We start from the raw sequence: 21,916 nt of genomic DNA on the forward strand, positions 1-21,916 counted from the left end.
CGTAAATCACTTACAGCCAGGGTAAAGGTCGATGAATTTAAGATGCAGAACAGCCATGATCTAATTGAATGGTAAAATGAGTTTGAGGGGCTGAATGGCCTCATATTCTTGCAAAACCGTGCTGCAGCAAGTTATACCTTCTGGTCCATTTTGTAGCCTTTTATAATGGTCGACTACATTTAGCTGCTCCTCCATCTCTCTGTGTGGCCCATCTCTGTCCTGTTGGTGTTCCATTCTGAACTAGCCCAGTACAATCCCAGCAGGCCCATAGGAGCAACACTGCTTCTCATGTGAAGCTTAAACATCAACTCAGTCCCCATTTCCCCCGTGTGATCATGTATTCCCTTTGCCTTGACCTTTGACTGTATAACTTTTGACACTGTTCCCTACAGATCTGTAACCCAATTCACAGAATCATCTCGACCCAATTGCAATCACTGCAAAACCACCCTTAATTCCTAATCGCTCCTCTCTAACTAATCTTTAACCAATTATTCTCTCCAATTTTATACCTTGATATTCCGCAGTAATCTCCAGCCTGGTACTTTAACAAATGCTTTACTAAAGTCCATATATACACAATATCCTCCATCCATCATCTCTGTTACCTTGTCAAAGAGTTCTATTGTGTTTAGTGGACACATTGAACCCTTTTGAGATTTTCGCTGGTTACCTCTTAACTATTTTTTCTTTATTCAGGTCCAGGACTGATTCAATCTTTTAATGACTCAGGTTTTCCCTAGCTTAGATGTTAAGGTGGCTGCATAGGGGAGTTCAGCATAATGGGGAAAAGGCAGGAAAGTAGAGCAGGTGCCATGATCAGATCAGACATGATCTTATTGAAAGGCAGAGGAGGCTCAAGGGGCCGAATGGCCGCCTTGTTCTCCTATAATTACCTCTGCTTTCATTCATAAAGATGGTGGTTTAACATTAACTACTCGCCGATTCTGTGCCCCATATTCCGCTTTCCAACAACCCCGGATTGGTGTCCCTACAATTATTTATTTGGGAGTGAGTCCAACGAGACTGGAGCAAGGAATTAAAAATGGCTCTGGCACTGCTGCATTTCCACCAGTGGAGACGAGTTTGGTTGGCGTGAGATGGATGCGATTGTTCCAGTGAAAGTCATTTCTGGCTCCACCTCTGATTGGGAGGTGAAGGTCACATTGACCATGTTATTTGCATGGTGTTTATTCCATCAGCTAAAAGGTTAATGGATTAAAAGGGTCCAGCGATATACGTCACTGAAATTAGCAACACAGGTTAAGATCATTTTGTAAAAATCACCCCCTGGTTGCCCTCTGACCCCAGACCACCCATCAGCTGTATGGGCGCTCTCTAGCACAACCAGTGCCATCTTGTTGTCTGGGATGAGTGTGTGTGGGGAGTGTAATGTGTATGTGCAGCTGCAGCTTGTCAGCCTCCCGAGTGTCAATCACGGCCCTGGTGAATCCGACACCATTTTTCATTGGAATTGATTGTCCCACGTGAGCCCCTTAAGGAAGTGGTCCAGGTACACCGCCGGTTTTTCTGTCGTATAAATCCACGGATTCTCCGTTGGCATCAACACTTAGTCTTAGAAACGGAGAATCCCGCCCAATATGTCTGAAGTTCCTACATTCATCACAGCTAGAATGCTGTGAACAGTTTTAACCCCTTATCTACAGACAGATATACTGGCATTGGAGACATCCAGAGAAAACCACTCGGTTAATCTCGAGTACGGAGGGATTTGCCTCTAAGGAGAGGTTGAGTAGGTTGGGTCTGTACTCATTGGAGTTTAGAAGAATGAGAGGTGACCTTATTGAGACACATTGGATTCTCAGGGGGCTTGACAGGGTTGATAAGTTGATAATTTCCCCCTGTGCAAGAATCTAAGACCAGAGAGCAGAATCTCAAAGTAAGGGGTCGTCCATTAGAGACAAAGATGAGGAGGAATTTCCTCTCTCAGAGGATGGTGAATCTGTTGAATTGTTTACTGTAGAGGCTGGGTTGTTGAGTATGCCCAAGGCCAAGGTAGACAGAGTTTTAATCAGTGAGGGAATCAAGGGTTATGGGGGTAAGGCGCAAAAGTAGAGTTGAGAATTATAATGTCAGATTAGCCACAATCTCATTGATTGGTGGAACAGACTCGAGGGGCCAAGTGGCCTGCTTCTGCTCCAAAGTCTTGAGGTCTCATAGCATGGAGCATTTGGCCAAAAGGCCTGATTCTTTGTAATATATAATTCTTTGCAGCTTGGCTAAATGCTATTTGTTGATCATTAATACTCACTGACTGGGCTGGGATTCAAGGTCAATTGAAGTGGGACAGTCTTTGTCATTGTCCAGCTGTACTCGCTCTTTATCAGTGCCATTTTATTTATAAGTATTGCTTTTTATGTTACGTGGAAAATTCTGATGACGCTAATTAATTATTTGTTCAAATACCATTGAGATATAAATTAGAGCTTCTGAGCCCATCCAGCCAACTCTGGTGAAGATGAAGGTCCTGCTTCTGCTAGCCTTTCTCGGGGGATGTTTGGCACAGTACGACCCACACATGGTGCCAGGGCGCACATCCATTGTCCATTTATTTGAGTGGCGCTGGACGGATATCGCGGCTGAGTGTGAGCGTTACTTGGCCCCCAATGGATTTGGGGGTGTTCAGGTAGTCATTGTTTCAATCCTTTCCACCGACGACGGAGTGGGGATTGTTCTCCATGAAACAGAACAGATCAAGGGGAAAATTGACCGTGGTGTCAAGGATGAGGGTATTTAATTACATGGAGAGATTGGAGAAGGTGGGGTTCTTGTAGCAGAGGAGGTTAGAGGGGATTTAAATAGAGGTGTTCAATATCATGAAGAGTTTTGATAGAGTAAGTAAGGAGAAACTGTTTTCGTTAAACAGAGGTCGGTAACCAGAGGGACACAGATTGGAGAGAATTGGCAAATGAAACCGAAAAACAAAGGTTAAAAACGATGGACAAAGAGTTTTTAAAAAGGATTAGCAGAGGTTAAAATGTTTTAAGATGATTTAAACGTCACACTGTTCCAGATTTCCGTGCAACAGTTTTATTGGGCGGCATGGTGGCACAGTGGTTAGCACTGCTGCCTCACAGCTCCAAGGACCCAGGTTTGATTCCCGGCTTGGGTCACTGTCTGTGCGGAGTCTGCACTTTCTCCTCGTGCCTGTGTGGGTTTCCTCCGGGTGCTCCGGTTTCCTCCCACAGTCCAAATATGTGCAGGTTAGGTGGATTGGCCGTGATAAATTGCACCTTGGTGCCCAAAATGTTAGGTGGGATGACGGGGATAGGGTGGAGGTGTGGGCTTGGGTAGGGTGCTCTTTCCAAGGGCCCGATGGGACGAATGGCCTCCTTCTGCACTGTAAATTCTATGATTCCATGATTGGCAGAGCAAATGTGAGAGACATGGAATTCTTAATCCTGCCTCACATTATAAATGAGACGGGTTGGATGCACATAGGCTCAGAATGAAGACATTGATATCTAGGGAACAGAGTGAACTGTTGGCCCAAGCATTTGCTGCAGCAGAAACAAAGCTTCTTGCACAGAGGCAAAGGCTGAAAAGCTCACAAGCTGGGTGAACATCTAAAAATGTGGCCTGAGCTCGGCGTGCAATCTATCTACTCATGTACCCCTGTGCTTTACTGACGCACAAGCCAAAGTTTTATAGAATAAGAACAAAACCTTTGCGATCAAGTCTCAGGAGTCAGCAACAGTGTGGAGGACCTGCACAGTGTGAACTGGTTACTCCAGTAATAAATACAACTTCACAGAGTGAGCAACTGGAAGTTTGGTGACGGAATTTTGAGGGTTAATCTCTTTCTAAAAATAATTTATTTTTGCATTTAGCATTTATCTAAAAAAAATTCTGCTTAATTGAAGTTCAAATTTTTAAATCCAGTCTGAAGGAGTGGTAAAAGCTCTCTGGTAGAAAGCAGCTATAATGAGTTTGTTTTGTTCATTCACAAGATATGCACGTTGCTAGCATTTATTGCCCAACCCGAATGGGAAGGTGGTGGTGAGCTGCCTTTTTGAACAGCTGTGGCCTGTGTGGTGCAGGTACACCCGCAATGCTGCTAGGGAGTTCCAGGATGTTGCCCCAGTGAAAGTGAAGGAATGTCAATATATTTCCAAGTCAGGGTGGTGAGTGGCTTTAACTGAAACCTCCAGGTGTGGGGTTCCGACGTGTCCGCTGCCCTTTTCCTTCCAGATGGTAGTGGTCGTGGGTTTGGAAGGTGCTGTCTAAGGAACCTTGGTGAGTTCCTGCATCTTTTAGATGGTACACACGGCTGCTACTGTTTGTCGATGGTGGAGGGTGCTAATCAAGCGGGGCTGCTTTGTCCTGGATGGTGTCGAGCTTCTTGAGTGTTGTTGGAGCTGCACTCATCCAGGCAAGTGGAGAGTCCATTACACTCCTGACTTGCGCCGAGGCATTGGGGAGTCAGGAGGTGAGTTACTTGCCGTAGGATTCCCAGCCTCTGACCTGCTCTTGTAGCCACAATATTTATATAGCTCGTCCAGTTCAGTTTCTGGTTAATGGTAACGCCCAGGGTGTTGATAGTGGGGGATTTCTGACAATGCCATTGAATGTGAAAGGTTGAAGATTAGATTCTCTCGTTGGAGGTGGCCACTGCCTGCAACTTGTGTGGCTCAAATGGACTGAGATGAGGAGAAATCTATTCACGCAGAGAGTGAAGATCCTGGGAAATTCTCCACGACAGAAAGCAGTTGAAGTCAAAACATTACCCGGATGCTCTGGATCCGCCAGCTAAAGTCGGGATTAGCGATTGGGCGGCGAATAGCCTGTCAACGCAGTCATGCTTCGCGCCGGGCATCAGACCCGTCACGAGTCCCTGGTCCCGTCTGGCCGGTTATAACTTGCTTCCCACCCAGAGCGGGCAGGGACCCTATTATGGGGGGGGGGGGGGGGGAAATTACATGTAATTAGCGGGCCTGATTCAAATCTCAGTCACAGTCCATTCTGCAGAAGAGTCCCCTTTCTCTCTCCCAGAAGCTGCGGGTGTCAGAAGATAGGAGACTCACTGATAGGAGAAGTCAGTTTCACCGGGGGGGGATTCCCATTTGGAGCCTCTTTCTGCAACATGTGCAACCTGGCCACTTTGAGCTGTTCTGCTTGATGGGTGAGGGGAGTGCGTGGTAATCAATGGAAGGTTTCCAGGTGGACTTTTACCACTATCAGATCATAGAATTTACAGTGCAGAAGGAGGCCATTCGGTCCATCGAGTCTGCACCGGCTCTTGGAAAGAGCTCCCTACCCAAGGTCCACACCTCCACCCTATCCCCATAACCCAGTAACCCCACCCAACACGAAGGCCAATTTTGGACACTAAGGGCAATTTATCATGGCCAATCCACCTAACCTGCACATCTTTGGACTGTGGGAGGAAACCGGAGCACCCGGAGGAAACCCACGCACACACGGGGAGAACGTGCAGACTCCGCACAGACAGTGACCCAAGCTGGGAATCGAACCTGGGACCCTGGAGCTGTGAAGCAATTGTGCTAACCACAATGCCACCGTGCTGCCCTATCGATAATGGGTCGTGGTAATCATGAGACATTCAGTTCCAGATTTCTATTCATTCGATTCAAATTCCACCATTTGCCATGGGGGGATTCAAACCCATCCTCCTGGAGCATTACCCCGTCTCCCTGGAGCATTAGCCCATCTCCCTGGAGCATTACCCCGGCTCCCTGGAGCATTACCCCATCCCACTGGAGCATTACCCCGGTTCCCTGGAGCATTACCCCGGCTCCCTGGAGCATTACCCCGGCTCCCTGGAGCATTACCCCATCTCCCTGGAGCATTACCCCAGCTCCCTGGAGCATTACCCCGGCTCCCTGGAGCATTACCCCATCCCACTGGAGCATTAGCCCGGCTCCCTGGAGCATTACCCCGGCTCCCTGGAGCATTACCCCGGCTCCCTGGAGCATTTCCCCATCTCCCTGGAGCATTACCCCATCTCCCTGGAGCATTTCCCCATCTCCCTGGAGCATTAGCCCGGCTCCCTGGAGCATTACCCCGGCTCCCTGGAGCATTACCCCGGCTCTCTGGAGCGTTACCCCATCTCCCTGGAGCATTACTCCGGCTCCCTGGAGCATTTCCCCATCTCCCTGGAGCATTTCCCCATCTCCCTGGAGCATTACCCCATCTCCCTGGAGCATTACCCCGGCTCCCTGGAGCATTTCCCCATCTCCCTGGAGCATTACCCCGGCTCCCTGGAGCATTACCCCGGCTCCCTGGAGCATTACCCCGGCTCCCTGAAGCATTACCCCATCTCCCTGGAGCATTACCCCATCTCCCTGGAGCATTACCCCATCTCCCTGGAGCATTACCCCATCTCCCTGGAGCATTACCCCGGCTCCCTGGAGCATTACCCCGGCTCCCTAGAGCATTACCCCGGCTCCCTGGAGCATTTCCCCATCTCCCTGGAGCATTACCCCATCTCCCTGGAGCATTACCCCATCCCACTGGAGCATTACCCCGGTTCCCTGGAGCATTACCCCGGCTCCCTGGAGCATTACCCCATCCCACTGGAGCATTACCCCGGCTCCCTGAAGCATTTCCCCATCTCCCTGGAGCATTACCCCATCTCCCTGGAGCATTTTCCCATCTCTCTGGAGCATTACCCCATCTCCCTGGAGCATTATCCCGGCTCCCTGGAGCATTACCCCATCTCCCTGGAGCATTACCCCGGCTCCCTGGAGCATTACCCCGGCTCCCTGGAGCATTACCCCGGCTCCCTGGAGCATTACCCCGGCTCCCTGAAGCATTACCCCGGCTCCCTGGAGCGTTACCCCGGCTCCCTGGAGCGTTACCCCGGCTCCCTGGAGCATTTCCCCATCTCCCTGGAGCATTACCCAGGCTCCCTGGAGCATTACCCCATCTCCCTGGAGCATTACCCCGGCTCCCTGGAGCATTTCCCCATCTCCCTGGAGCATTACCCCGGCTCCCTGGAGCATTACCCTGGCTCCCTGGAGCATTACCCCATCTCCCTGGAGCATTACCCCATCTCCCTGGAGCATTACCCCATCTCCCTGGAGCATTACCCCATCTCCCTGGAGAATTACCCCGGCTCCCTGGAGCATTTCCCCATCTCCCTGGAGCATTTCCCCATCTCCCTGGAGCGTTACCCCCATCCCACTGGAGCATTACCCCGGCTCCCTGAAGCATTACCCCGGCTCCCTGGAGCATTACCCCATCTCCCTGGAGCATTACCCCATCTCCCTGGAGCATTACCCCGGCTCCCTGGAGCATTACCCCATCTCCCTGGAGCATTCCCCCATCTCCCTGGAAGATTCCCCCATCTCCCTGGAGCGTTACCCCGGCTCCCTGGAGCATTTCCCCATCTCCCTGGAGCATTACCCCATCTCCCTGGAGCATTACCCCGGCTCCCTGGAGCATTACCCCATCTCCCTGGAGCATTACCCGGCTCCCTGGAGCATTACCCCGGCTCCCTGGAGCATTACCCCGGCTCCCTGGAGCATTACCCCCGGCTCCCTGGAGCATTACCCCGGCTCCCTGGAGCATTTCCCCATCTCTCAGGAGCATTTCCCAGGCTCCCTGGAGCATTACCCCATCTCCCTGGAGCATTACCCCATCCCACTGGAGCATTACCCCGGCTCCCTGGAGCATTACCCCATCCCACTGGAGCATTACCCCATCTCCCTGGAGCATTACCCCATCCCACTGGAGCATTACCCCGGTTCCCTGGAGCATTACCCCGGCTCCCTGGGGCATTACCCCATCCCACTGGAGCATTACCCCGGCTCCCTGAAGCATTACCCCGGCTCCCTGAAGCATTTCCCCATCTCCCTGGAGCATTACCCCATCTCCCTGGAGCATTTTCCCATCTCTCTGGAGCATTACCCCATCTCCCTGGAGCATTATCCCAGCTCCCTGGAGCATTACCCCATCTCCCTGGAGCATTACCCCGGCTCCCTGAAGCATTACCCCAGCTCCCTGGAGCGTTACCCCGGCTCCCTGGAGCATTTCCCCATCTCCCTGGAGCATTACCCAGGCTCCCTGGAGCATTACCCCATCTCCCTGGAGCATTACCCCGGCTCCCTGGAGCATTTCCCCATCTCCCTGGAGCATTACCCCGGCTCCCTGGAGCATTACCCCGGCTCCCTGGAGCATTACCCCATCTCCCTGGAGCATTACCCCATCTCCCTGGAGCATTACCCCGGCTCCCTGGAGCATTACCCCATCTCCCTGGAGCATTACCCCGGCACCCTGGAGCATTTCCCCATCTCCCTGGAGCATTACCCCGGCTCGCTGGAGCATTACCCCATCTCCCTGGAGCATTACCCCATCTCCCTGGAGCATTTCCCCATCTCCCTGGAGCGTTACCCCCATCCCACTGGAGCATTACCCCGGCTCCCTGAAGCATTACCCCATCTCCCTGGAAGATTCCCCCATCTCCCTGGAGCGTTACCCCGGCTCCCTGGAGCATTTCCCCATCTCCCTGGGGCATTACCCCATCTCCCTGGAGCATTACCCCGGCTCCCTGGAGCATTACCCCATCTCCCTGGAGCATTACCCCGGCTCCCTGGAGCATTACCCCGGCTCCCTGGAGCATTACCCCGGCTCCCTGGAGCATTACACCGGCTCCCTGGAGCATTACCCCATCTCCCTGGAGCATTACCCCGGCTCCCTGGAGCATTACCCCGGCTCCCTGGAGCATTACCCCGGCTCCCTGGAGCATTACCCCATCTCCCTGGAGCATTACCCCATCTCCCTGGAGCATTACCCCGGCTCCCTGGAGCATTACCCCATCTCCCTGGAGCATTACCCCATCTCCCTGGAGCATTACCCCGGCTCCCTGGAGCATTACCCCATCTCCATGGAGCATTACCCCATCTCCGTGGAGCATTACCCCGGCTCCCTGGAGCATTACCCCGGCTCCCTGGAGCATTACCCCATCTCCCTGGAGCATTACCCCATCTCCCTGGAGCATTACCCCGGCTCCCTGGAGCATTACCCCATCTCCCTGGAGCATTACCCCATCCCACTGGAGCATTACCCCGGCTCCCTGGAGCATTACCCCATCCCACTGGAGCATTACCCCATCTCCCTGGAGCATTTCCCCATCTCCCTGGAGCGTTACCCCATCCCACTGGAGCATTACCCCAGCTCCCTGAAGCATTACCCCGGCTCCCTGAAGCATTACCCCATCTCCCTGGAGCATTCCCCCATCTCCCTGGAGCATTCCCCCATCTCCCTGGAGCGTTACCCCGGCTCCCTGGAGCATTTCCCCATCTCCCTGGAGCATTACCCCATCTCCCTGGAGCATTACCCCGGCTCCCTGGAGCATTACCCCGTCTCCCTGGAGCATTACCCCGTCTCCCTGGAGCATTAGCCCATCTCCCTGGAGCATTACCCCGGCTCCCTGGAGCATTACCCCATCCCACTGGAGCATTACCCCGGTTCCCTGGAGCATTACCCCGGCTCCCTGGAGCATTACCCCGGCTCCCTGGAGCATTACCCCATCTCCCTGGAGCATTACCCCGGCTCCCTGGAGCATTACCCCGGCTCCCTGGAGCATTACCCCATCCCACTGGAGCATTAGCCCGGCTCCCTGGAGCATTACCCCGGCTCCCTGGAGCATTACCCCGGCTCCCTGGAGCATTTCCCCATCTCCCTGGAGCATTACCCCATCTCCCTGGAGCATTTCCCCATCTCCCTGGAGCATTAGCCCGGCTCCCTGGAGCATTACCCCCGGCTCCCTGGAGCATTACCCCGGCTCTCTGGAGCGTTACCCCATCTCCCTGGAGCATTACCCCGGCTCCCTGGAGCATTTCCCCATCTCCCTGGAGCATTTCCCCATCTCCCTGGAGCATTACCCCATCTCCCTGGAGCATTACCCCGGCTCCCTGGAGCATTTCCCCATCTCCCTGGAGCATTACCCCGGCTCCCTGGAGCATTACCCCGGCTCCCTGGAGCATTACCCCGGCTCCCTGAAGCATTACCCCATCTCCCTGGAGCATTACCCCATCTCCCTGGAGCATTACCCCATCTCCCTGGAGCATTACCCCATCTCCCTGGAGCATTACCCCGGCTCCCTGGAGCATTACCCCGGCTCCCTGGAGCATTACCCCGGCTCCCTGGAGCATTTCCCCATCTCCCTGGAGCATTACCCCATCTCCCTGGAGCATTACCCCATCCCACTGGAGCATTACCCCGGTTCCCTGGAGCATTACCCCGGCTCCCTGGAGCATTACCCCATCCCACTGGAGCATTACCCCGGCTCCCTGAAGCATTACCCCGGCTCCCTGAAGCATTTCCCCATCTCCCTGGAGCATTACCCCATCTCCCTGGAGCATTTTCCCATCTCTCTGGAGCATTACCCCATCTCCCTGGAGCATTATCCCGGCTCCCTGGAGCATTACCCCATCTCCCAGGAGCATTACCCCGGCTCCCTGGAGCATTACCCCGGCTCCCTGGAGCATTACCCCGGCTCCCTGGAGCATTACCCCGGCTCCCTGAAGCATTACCCCGGCTCCCTGGAGCGTTACCCCGGCTCCCTGGAGCGTTACCCCGGCTCCCTGGAGCATTTCCCCATCTCCCTGGAGCATTACCCAGGCTCCCTGGAGCATTACCCCATCTCCCTGGAGCATTACCCCGGCTCCCTGGAGCATTTCCCCATCTCCCTGGAGCATTACCCCGGCTCCCTGGAGCATTACCCTGGCTCCCTGGAGCATTACCCCATCTCCCTGGAGCATTACCCCATCTCCCTGGAGCATTACCCCATCTCCCTGGAGCATTACCCCATCTCCCTGGAGAATTACCCCGGCTCCCTGGAGCATTTCCCCATCTCCCTGGAGCATTTCCCCATCTCCCTGGAGCGTTACCCCCATCCCACTGGAGCATTACCCCGGCTCCCTGAAGCATTACCCCGGCTCCCTGGAGCATTACCCCATCTCCCTGGAGCATTACCCCATCTCCCTGGAGCATTACCCCGGCTCCCTGGAGCATTACCCCATCTCCCTGGAGCATTCCCCCATCTCCCTGGAAGATTCCCCCATCTCCCTGGAGCGTTACCCCGGCTCCCTGGAGCATTTCCCCATCTCCCTGGAGCATTACCCCATCTCCCTGGAGCATTACCCCGGCTCCCTGGAGCATTACCCCATCTCCCTGGAGCATTACCCGGCTCCCTGGAGCATTACCCCGGCTCCCTGGAGCATTACCCCGGCTCCCTGGAGCATTACCCCGGCTCCCTGGAGCATTACCCCGGCTCCCTGGAGCATTTCCCCATCTCTCAGGAGCATTTCCCAGGCTCCCTGGAGCATTACCCCATCTCCCTGGAGCATTACCCCATCCCACTGGAGCATTACCCCGGCTCCCTGGAGCATTACCCCATCCCACTGGAGCATTACCCCATCTCCCTGGAGCATTACCCCATCCCACTGGAGCATTACCCCGGTTCCCTGGAGCATTACCCCGGCTCCCTGGGGCATTACCCCATCCCACTGGAGCATTACCCCGGCTCCCTGAAGCATTACCCCGGCTCCCTGAAGCATTTCCCCATCTCCCTGGAGCATTACCCCATCTCCCTGGAGCATTTTCCCATCTCTCTGGAGCATTACCCCATCTCCCTGGAGCATTATCCCGGCTCCCTGGAGCATTACCCCATCTCCCTGGAGCATTACCCCGGCTCCCTGAAGCATTACCCCAGCTCCCTGGAGCGTTACCCCGGCTCCCTGGAGCATTTCCCCATCTCCCTGGAGCATTACCCAGGCTCCCTGGAGCATTACCCCATCTCCCTGGAGCATTACCCCGGCTCCCTGGAGCATTTCCCCATCTCCCTGGAGCATTACCCCGGCTCCCTGGAGCATTACCCCGGCTCCCTGGAGCATTACCCCATCTCCCTGGAGCATTACCCCATCTCCCTGGAGCATTACCCCGGCTCCCTGGAGCATTACCCCATCTCCCTGGAGCATTACCCCGGCACCCTGGAGCATTTCCCCATCTCCCTGGAGCATTACCCCGGCTCGCTGGAGCATTACCATATCTCCCTGGAGCATTACCCCATCTCCCTGGAGCATTTCCCCATCTCCCTGGAGCGTTACCCCCATCCCACTGGAGCATTACCCCGGCTCCCTGAAGCATTACCCCATCTCCCTGGAAGATTCCCCCATCTCCCTGGAGCGTTACCCCGGCTCCCTGGAGCATTTCCCCATCTCCCTGGGGCATTACCCCATCTCCCTGGAGCATTACCCCGGCTCCCTGGAGCATTACCCCATCTCCCTGGAGCATTACCCCGGCTCCCTGGAGCATTACCCCGGCTCCCTGGAGCATTACCCCGGCTCCCTGGAGCATTACCCCGGCTCCCTGGAGCATTACCCCATCTCCCTGGAGCATTACCCCGGCTCCCTGGAGCATTACCCCGGCTCCCTGGAGCATTACCCCGGCTCCCTGGAGCATTACCCCATCTCCCTGGAGCATTACCCCATCTCCCTGGAGCATTACCCCGGCTCCCTGGAGCATTACCCCATCTCCCTGGAGCATTACCCCATCTCCCTGGAGCATTACCCCGGCTCCCTGGAGCATTACCCCATCTCCATGGAGCATTACCCCATCTCCGTGGAGCATTACCCCGGCTCCCTGGAGCATTACCCCGGCTCCCTGGAGCATTACCCCATCTCCCTGGAGCATTACCCCATCTCCCTGGAGCATTACCCCGGCTCCCTGGAGCATTACCCCATCTCCCTGGAGCATTACCCCATCCCACTGGAGCATTACCCCGGCTCCCTGGAGCATTACCCCATCCCACTGGAGCATTACCCCATCTCCCTGGAGCATTTCCCCATCTCCCTGGAGCGTTACCCCATCCCACTGGAGCATTACCCCAGCTCCCTGAAGCATTACCCCGGCTCCCTGAAGCATTACCCCATCTCCCTGGAGCATTCCCCCATCTCCCTGGAGCATTCCCCCATCTCCCTGGAGCGTTACCCCGGCTCCCTGGAGCATTTCCCCATCTCCCTGGAGCATTACCCCATCTCCCTGGAGCATTACCCCGGCTCCCTGGAGCATTACCACGGCTCCCTGGAGCATTACCCCATCCCGCTGGAGCATTACCCCGGCTCCCTGGAGCATTACCCCATCTCCCTGGAGCGTTACCCCATCTCCCTGGAGCATTACCCCGGCTCCCTGGAGCATTACCCCGGCTCCCTGGAGCATTTCCCCATCTTCCTGGAGCATTACCCCGGCTCCCTGGAGCATTTCCCCATCTCACTGGAGCATTACCCCATCTCCCTGGAGCATTACCCCGGCTCCCTGGAGCATTTCCCCATCTCCCTGGAGCATTTCCCCATCTCCCTGGAGCATTACCCCATCTCACTGGAGCATTACCCCGGCTCCCTGGAGCATCACCCCGGCTCCCTGGAGCATTACCCCGGCTCCCTGGAGCATTTCCCCATCTCCCTGGAGCATTTCACCATCTCCCTGGAGCATTACCCCATCTCCCTGGAGCATTACCCCGGCTCCCTGGAGCATTACCCCGGCTCCCTGGAGCATTACCCCGGCTCCCTGGAGCATTACCCCGGATCCCTGGAGCATTTCCCCATCTCCCTGGAGCATTTCCCCATCTCCCTGGAGCATTACCCCGGCTCCCTGGAGCATTACCCCGGCTCCCTGGAGCATTACCCCGGCTCCCTGAAGCATTACCCCATCTCCCTGGAGCATTACCCCGGCTCACTGGAGCATTACCCCATCTCCCTGGAGCATTACCCCGGCTCCCTGGAGCATTACCCCGGCTCCCTGAAGCATTACCCCGGCTCCCTGGAGCATTACCCCATCTCCCTGGAGCATTAACCCATCTCCCTGGAGCATTACCCCATCTCCCTGGAGCATTACCCCGGCTCCCTGGAGCATTACCCCGGCTCCCTGGAGCATTACCACGGCTCCCTGGAGCATTTCCCCATCTCCCTGGAGCATTACCCCATCTCCCTGGAGCATTACCCCATCCCACTGGAGCATTACCCCGGTTCCCTGGAGCATTACCCCGGCTCCCTGGAGCATTACCCCATCCCACTGGAGCATTACCCCGGCTCCCTGAAGCATTACCCCGGCTCCCTGAAGCATTTCCCCATCTCCCTGGAGCATTACCCCATCTCCCTGGAGCATTTTCCCATCTCTCTGGAGCATTACCCCATCTCCCTGGAGCATTATCCTGGCTCCCTGGAGCATTACCCCATCTCCCTGGAGCATTACCCCGGCTCCCTGGAGCATTACCCCGGCTCCCTGGAGCATTACCCCGGCTCCCTGGAGCATTACCCCGGCTCCCTGGAGCGTTACCCCGGCTCCCTGGAGCGTTACCCCGGCTCCCTGGAGCATTTCCCCATCTCCCTGGAGCATTACCCAGGCTCCCTGGAGCATTACCCCATCTCCCTGGAGCATTACCCCGGCTCCCTGGAGCATTTCCCCATCTCCCTGGAGCATTACCCCGGCTCCCTGGAGCATTACCCTGGCTCCCTGGAGCATTACCCCATCTCCCTGGAGCATTACCCCATCTCCCTGGAGCATTACCCCATCTCCCTGGAGCATTACCCCATCTCCCTGGAGAATTACCCCGGCTCCCTGGAGCATTTCCCCATCTCCCTGGAGCATTTCCCCATCTCCCTGGAGCGTTACCCCCATCCCACTGGAGCATTACCCCGGCTCCCTGAAGCATTACCCCGGCTCCCTGGAGCATTACCCCATCTCCCTGGAGCATTACCCCATCTCCCTGGAGCATTACCCCGGCTCCCTGGAGCATTACCCCATCTCCCTGGAGCATTCCCCCATCTCCCTGGAAGATTCCCCCATCTCCCTGGAGCGTTACCCCGGCTCCCTGGAGCATTTCCCCATCTCCCTGGAGCATTACCCCATCTCCCTGGAGCATTACCCCGGCTCCCTGGAGCATTACCCCATCTCCCTGGAGCATTACCCGGCTCCCTGGAGCATTACCCCGGCTCCCTGGAGCATTACCCCGGCTCCCTGGAGCATTACCCCGGCTCCCTGGAGCATTACCCCGGCTCCCTGGAGCATTTCCCCATCTCTCAGGAGCATTTCCCAGGCTCCCTGGAGCATTACCCCATCTCCCTGGAGCATTACCCCATCCCACTGGAGCATTACCCCGGCTCCCTGGAGCATTACCCCATCCCACTGGAGCATTACCCCATCTCCCTGGAGCATTACCCGATCCCACTGGAGCATTACCCCGGTTCCCTGGAGCATTACCCCGGCTCCCTGGGGCATTACCCCATCCCACTGGAGCATTACCCCGGCTCCCTGAAGCATTACCCCGGCTCCCTGAAGCATTTCCCCATCTCCCTGGAGCATTACCCCATCTCCCTGGAGCATTTTCCCATCTCTCTGGAGCATTACCCCATCTCCCTGGAGCATTATCCCGGCTCCCTGGAGCATTACCCCATCTCCCTGGAGCATTACCCCGGCTCCCTGAAGCATTACCCCAGCTCCCTGGAGCGTTACCCCGGCTCCCTGGAGCATTTCCCCATCTCCCTGGAGCATTACCCAGGCTCCCTGGAGCATTACCCCATCTCCCTGGAGCATTACCCCGGCTCCCTGGAGCATTTCCCCATCTCCCTGGAGCATTACCCCGGCTCCCTGGAGCATTACCCCGGCTCCCTGGAGCATTACCCCATCTCCCTGGAGCATTACCCCATCTCCCTGGAGCATTACCCCGGCTCCCTGGAGCATTACCCCATCTCCCTGGAGCATTACCCCGGCACCCTGGAGCATTTCCCCATCTCCCTGGAGCATTACCCCGGCTCGCTGGAGCATTACCCCATCTCCCTGGAGCATTACCCCATCTCCCTGGAGCATTTCCCCATCTCCCTGGAGCGTTACCCCCATCCCACTGGAGCATTACCCCGGCTCCCTGAAGCATTACCCCATCTCCCTGGAAGATTCCCCCATCTCCCTGGAGCGTTACCCCGGCTCCCTGGAGCATTTCCCCATCTCCCTGGGGCATTACCCCATCTCCCTGGAGCATTACCCCGGCTCCCTGGAGCATTACCCCATCTCCCTGGAGCATTACCCCGGCTCCCTGGAGCATTACCCCGGCTCCCTGGAGCATTACCCCGGCTCCCTGGAGCATTACCCCGGCTCCCTGGAGCATTACCCCATCTCCCTGGAGCATTACCCCGGCTCCCTGGAGCATTACCCCGGCTCCCTGGAGCATTACCCCGGCTCCCTGGAGCATTACCCCATCTCCCTGGAGCATTACCCCATCTCCCTGGAGCATTACCCCGGCTCCCTGGAGCATTACCCCATCTCCCTGGAGCATTACCCCATCTCCCTGGAGCATTACCCCGGCTCCCTGGAGCATTACCCCATCTCCATGGAGCATTACCCCATCTCCGTGGAGCATTACCCCGGCTCCCTGGAGCATTACCCCGGCTCCCTGGAGCATTACCCCATCTCCCTGGAGCATTACCCCATCTCCCTGGAGCATTACCCCATCTCCCTGGAGCATTACCCCGGCTCCCTGGAGCATTACCCCGGCTCCCTGGAGCATTACCCCGGCTCCCTGAAGCATTACCCCGGCTCCCTGGAGCGTTACCCCGGCTCCCTGGAGCGTTACCCCGGCTCCCTGGAGCATTTCCCCATCTCCCTGGAGCATTACCCAGGCTCCCTGGAGCATTACCCCATCTCCCTGGAGCATTACCCCGGCTCCCTGGAGCATTTCCCCATCTCCCTGGAGCATTACCCCGGCTCCCTGGAGCATTACCCTGGCTCCCTGGAGCATTACCCCATCTCCCTGGAGCATTACCCCATCTCCCTGGAGCATTACCCCATCTCCCTGGAGCATTACCCCATCTCCCTGGAGAATTACCCCGGCTCCCTGGAGCATTTCCCCATCTCCCTGGAGCATTTCCCCATCTCCCTGGAGCGTTACCCCCATCCCACTGGAGCATTACCCCGGCTCCCTGAAGCATTACCCCGGCTCCCTGGAGCATTACCCCATCTCCCTGGAGCATTACCCCATCTCCCTGGAGCATTACCCCGGCTCCCTGGAGCATTACCCCATCTCCCTGGAGCATTCCCCCATCTCCCTGGAAGATTCCCCCATCTCCCTGGAGCGTTACCCCGGCTCCCTGGAGCATTTCCCCATCTCCCTGGAGCATTACCCCATCTCCCTGGAGCATTACCCCGGCTCCCTGGAGCATTACCCCATCTCCCTGGAGCATTACCCGGCTCCCTGGAGCATTACCCCGGCTCCCTGGAGCATTACCCCGGCTCCCTGGAGCATTACCCCGGCTCCCTGGAGCATTACCCCGGCTCCCTGGAGCATTTCCCCATCTCTCAGGAGCATTTCCCAGGCTCCCTGGAGCATTACCCCATCTCCCTGGAGCATTACCCCATCCCACTGGAGCATTACCCCGGCTCCCTGGAGCATTACCCCATCCCACTGGAGCATTACCCCATCTCCCTGGAGCATTACCCGATCCCACTGGAGCATTACCCCGGTTCCCTGGAGCATTACCCCGGCTCCCTGGGGCATTACCCCATCCCACTGGAGCATTACCCCGGCTCCCTGAAGCATTACCCCGGCTCCCTGAAGCATTTCCCCATCTCCCTGGAGCATTACCCCATCTCCCTGGAGCATTTTCCCATCTCTCTGGAGCATTACCCCATCTCCCTGGAGCATTATCCCGGCTCCCTGGAGCATTACCCCATCTCCCTGGAGCATTACCCCGGCTCCCTGAAGCATTACCCCAGCTCCCTGGAGCGTTACCCCGGCTCCCTGGAGCATTTCCCCATCTCCCTGGAGCATTACCCAGGCTCCCTGGAGCATTACCCCATCTCCCTGGAGCATTACCCCGGCTCCCTGGAGCATTTCCCCATCTCCCTGGAGCATTACCCCGGCTCCCTGGAGCATTACCCCGGCTCCCTGGAGCATTACCCCATCTCCCTGGAGCATTACCCCATCTCCCTGGAGCATTACCCCGGCTCCCTGGAGCATTACCCCATCTCCCTGGAGCATTACCCCGGCACCCTGGAGCATTTCCCCATCTCCCTGGAGCATTACCCCGGCTCGCTGGAGCATTACCCCATCTCCCTGGAGCATTACCCCATCTCCCTGGAGCATTTCCCCATCTCCCTGGAGCGTTACCCCCATCCCACTGGAGCATTACCCCGGCTCCCTGAAGCATTACCCCATCTCCCTGGAAGATTCCCCCATCTCCCTGGAGCGTTACCCCGGCTCCCTGGAGCATTTCCCCATCTCCCTGGGGCATTACCCCATCTCCCTGGAGCATTACCCCGGCTCCCTGGAGCATTACCCCATCTCCCTGGAGCATTACCCCGGCTCCCTGGAGCATTACCCCGGCTCCCTGGAGCATTACCCCCGGCTCCCTGGAGCATTACCCCGGCTCCCTGGAGCATTACCCCATCTCCCTGGAGCATTACCCCGGCTCCCTGGAGCATTACCCCGGCTCCCTGGAGCATTACCCCGGCTCCCTGGAGCATTACCCCATCTCCCTGGAGCATTACCCCATCTCCCTGGAGCATTACCCCGGCTCCCTGGAGCATTACCCCATCTCCCTGGAGCATTACCCCATCTCCCTGGAGCATTACCCCGGCTCCCTGGAGCATTACCCCATCTCCATGGAGCATTACCCCATCTCCGTGGAGCATTACCCCGGCTCCCTGGAGCATTACCCCGGCTCCCTGGAGCATTACCCCATCTCCCTGGAGCATTACCCCATCTCCCTGGAGCATTACCCCGGCTCCCTGGAGCATTACCCCATCTCCCTGGAGCATTACCCCATCCCACTGGAGCATTACCCCGGCTCCCTGGAGCATTACCCCATCCCACTGGAGCATTACCCCATCTCCCTGGAGCATTTCCCCATCTCCCTGGAGCGTTACCCCATCCCACTGGAGCATTACCCCAGCTCCCTGAAGCATTACCCCGGCTCCCTGAAGCATTACCCCATCTCCCTGGAGCATTCCCCCATCTCCCTGGAGCATTCCCCCATCTCCCTGGAGCGTTACCCCGGCTCCCTGGAGCATTTCCCCATCTCCCTGGAGCATTACCCCATCTCCCTGGAGCATTACCCCGGCTCCCTGGAGCATTACCCCGGCTCCCTGGAGCATTACCCCATCCCGCTGGAGCATTACCCCGGCTCCCTGGAGCATTACCCCATCTCCCTGGAGCGTTACCCCATCTCCCTGGAGCATTACCCCGGCTCCCTGGAGCATTACCCCGGCTCCCTGGAGCATTTCCCCATCTTCCTGGAGCATTACCCCGGCTCCCTGGAGCATTTCCCCATCTCACTGGAGCATTACCCCATCTCCCTGGAGCATTACCCCATCTCCCTGGAGCATTACCCCGGCTCCCTGGAGCATTACCCCGGCTCCCTGGAGCATTACCCCGGCTCCCTGGAGCATTACCCCGGCTCCCTGGAGCATTACCCCGGATCCCTGGAGCATTTCCCCATCTCCCTGGAGCATTTCCCCATCTCCCTGGAGCATTACCCCGGCTCCCTTGAGCATTACCCCGGCTCCCTGGAGCATTACCCCGGCTCCCTGAAGCATTACCCCATCTCCCTGGAGCATTACCCCGGCTCACTGGAGCATTACCCCATCTCCCTGGAGCATTACCCCGGCTCCCTGGAGCATTACCCCGGCTCCCTGAAGCATTACCCCGGCTCCCTGGAGCATTACCCCATCTCCCTGGAGCATTACCCCGGCTCCCTGGAGCATTTCCCCATCTCCCTGGAGCATTTCCCCATCTCCCTGGAGCATTACCCCGGCTCCATGGAGCATTACCCCATCCCACTGGAGCATTACACCGGTTCCCTGGAGCATTACCCCGGCTCCCAGGAGCATTACCCCATCCCACTGGAGCATTACCCCGGTTCCCTGGAGCATTACCCCGGCTCACTGGAGCATTACCCCATCCCACTGGAGCATTACCCCGGTTCCCTGGAGCATTACCCCGGCTCCCTGGAGCATTTCCCCATCTCCCTGCAGCATTACCCCGGCTCCCTGGAGCATTACCCCGGCTCCCTGGAGCATTTCCCCATCTCCCTGGAGCATTACCCCGGCTCCCTGGAGCATTACCCTGGCTCCCTGGAGCATTACCCCATCTCCCTGGAGCATTACCCCATCTCCCTGGAGCATTACCCCATCTCCCTGGAGCATTACCCCATCTCCCTGGAGAATTACCCCGGCTCCCTGGAGCATTTCCCCATCTCCCTGGAGCATTTCCCCATCTCCCTGGAGCGTTACCCCCATCCCACTGGAGCATTACCCCGGCTCCCTGAAGCATTACCCCGGCTCCCTGGAGCATTACCCCATCTCCCTGGAGCATTACCCCATCTCCCTGGAGCATTACCCCGGCTCCCTGGAGCATTACCCCATCTCCCTGGAGCATTCCCCCATCTCCCTGGAAGATTCCCCCATCTCCCTGGAGCGTTACCCCGGCTCCCTGGAGCATTTCCCCATCTCCCTGGAGCATTACCCCATCTCCCTGGAGCATTACCCCGGCTCCCTGGAGCATTACCCCATCTCCCTGGAGCATTACCCGGCTCCCTGGAGCATTACCCCGGCTCCCTGGAGCATTACCCCGGCTCCCTGGAGCATTACCCCGGCTCCCTGGAGCATTACCCCCGGCTCCCTGGAGCATTTCCCCATCTCTCAGGAGCATTTCCCAGGCTCCCTGGAGCATTACCCCATCTCCCTGGAGCATTACCCCATCCCACTGGAGCATTACCCCGGCTCCCTGGAGCATTACCCCATCCCACTGGAGCATTACCCCATCTCCCTGGAGCATTACCCGATCCCACTGGAGCATTACCCCGGTTCCCTGGAGCATTACCCCGGCTCCCTGGGGCATTACCCCATCCCACTGGAGCATTACCCCGGCTCCCTGAAGCATTACCCCGGCTCCCTGAAGCATTTCCCCATCTCCCTGGAGCATTACCCCATCTCCCTGGAGCATTTTCCCATCTCTCTGGAGCATTACCCCATCTCCCTGGAGCATTATCCCGGCTCCCTGGAGCATTACCCCATCTCCCTGGAGCATTACCCCGGCTCCCTGAAGCATTACCCCAGCTCCCTGGAGCGTTACCCCGGCTCCCTGGAGCATTTCCCCATCTCCCTGGAGCATTACCCAGGCTCCCTGGAGCATTACCCCATCTCCCTGGAGCATTACCCCGGCTCCCTGGAGCATTTCCCCATCTCCCTGGAGCATTACCCCGGCTCCCTGGAGCATTACCCCGGCTCCCTGGAGCATTACCCCATCTCCCTGGAGCATTACCCCATCTCCCTGGAGCATTACCCCGGCTCCCTGGAGCATTACCCCATCTCCCTGGAGCATTACCCCGGCACCCTGGAGCATTTCCCCATCTCCCTGGAGCATTACCCCGGCTCGCTGGAGCATTACCCCATCTCCCTGGAGCATTACCCCATCTCCCTGGAGCATTTCCCCATCTCCCTGGAGCGTTACCCCCATCCCACTGGAGCATTACCCCGGCTCCCTGAAGCATTACCCCATCTCCCTGGAAGATTCCCCCATCTCCCTGGAGCGTTACCCCGGCTCCCTGGAGCATTTCCCCATCTCCCTGGGGCATTACCCCATCTCCCTGGAGCATTACCCCGGCTCCCTGGAGCATTACCCCATCTCCCTGGAGCATTACCCCGGCTCCCTGGAGCATTACCCCGGCTCCCTGGAGCATTACCCCGGCTCCCTGGAGCATTACCCCGGCTCCCTGGAGCATTACCCCATCTCCCTGGAGCATTACCCCGGCTCCCTGGAGCATTACCCCGGCTCCCTGGAGCATTACCCCGGCTCCCTGGAGCATTACCCCATCTCCCTGGAGCATTACCCCATCTCCCTGGAGCATTACCCCGGCTCCCTGGAGCATTACCCCATCTC

At 57.5% G+C, this 21,916-nt stretch overlaps 1 protein-coding gene across 1 annotated transcript in view; it reads left to right on the plus strand.

Moving 5' to 3' along the window:
- The first annotated feature begins 2,459 nt into the window (after positions 1-2,459).
- The window catches only part of LOC140426013 (pancreatic alpha-amylase-like), a 129,135-nt gene continuing 109,678 nt past the window's right edge, over positions 2,460-21,916 (plus strand). The window contains exon 1 of the mRNA XM_072510292.1: positions 2,460-2,647. Within this exon, the coding sequence (XP_072366393.1) occupies positions 2,480-2,647 (168 nt within the window). The 5' untranslated portion in view covers positions 2,460-2,479. The remainder of the gene's footprint in view (positions 2,648-21,916) is intronic.

This window comes from Scyliorhinus torazame, chromosome 7, assembly GCF_047496885.1.
Source record: "Scyliorhinus torazame isolate Kashiwa2021f chromosome 7, sScyTor2.1, whole genome shotgun sequence".
In the NCBI taxonomy this organism is placed as follows: domain Eukaryota; kingdom Metazoa; phylum Chordata; class Chondrichthyes; order Carcharhiniformes; family Scyliorhinidae; genus Scyliorhinus; species Scyliorhinus torazame.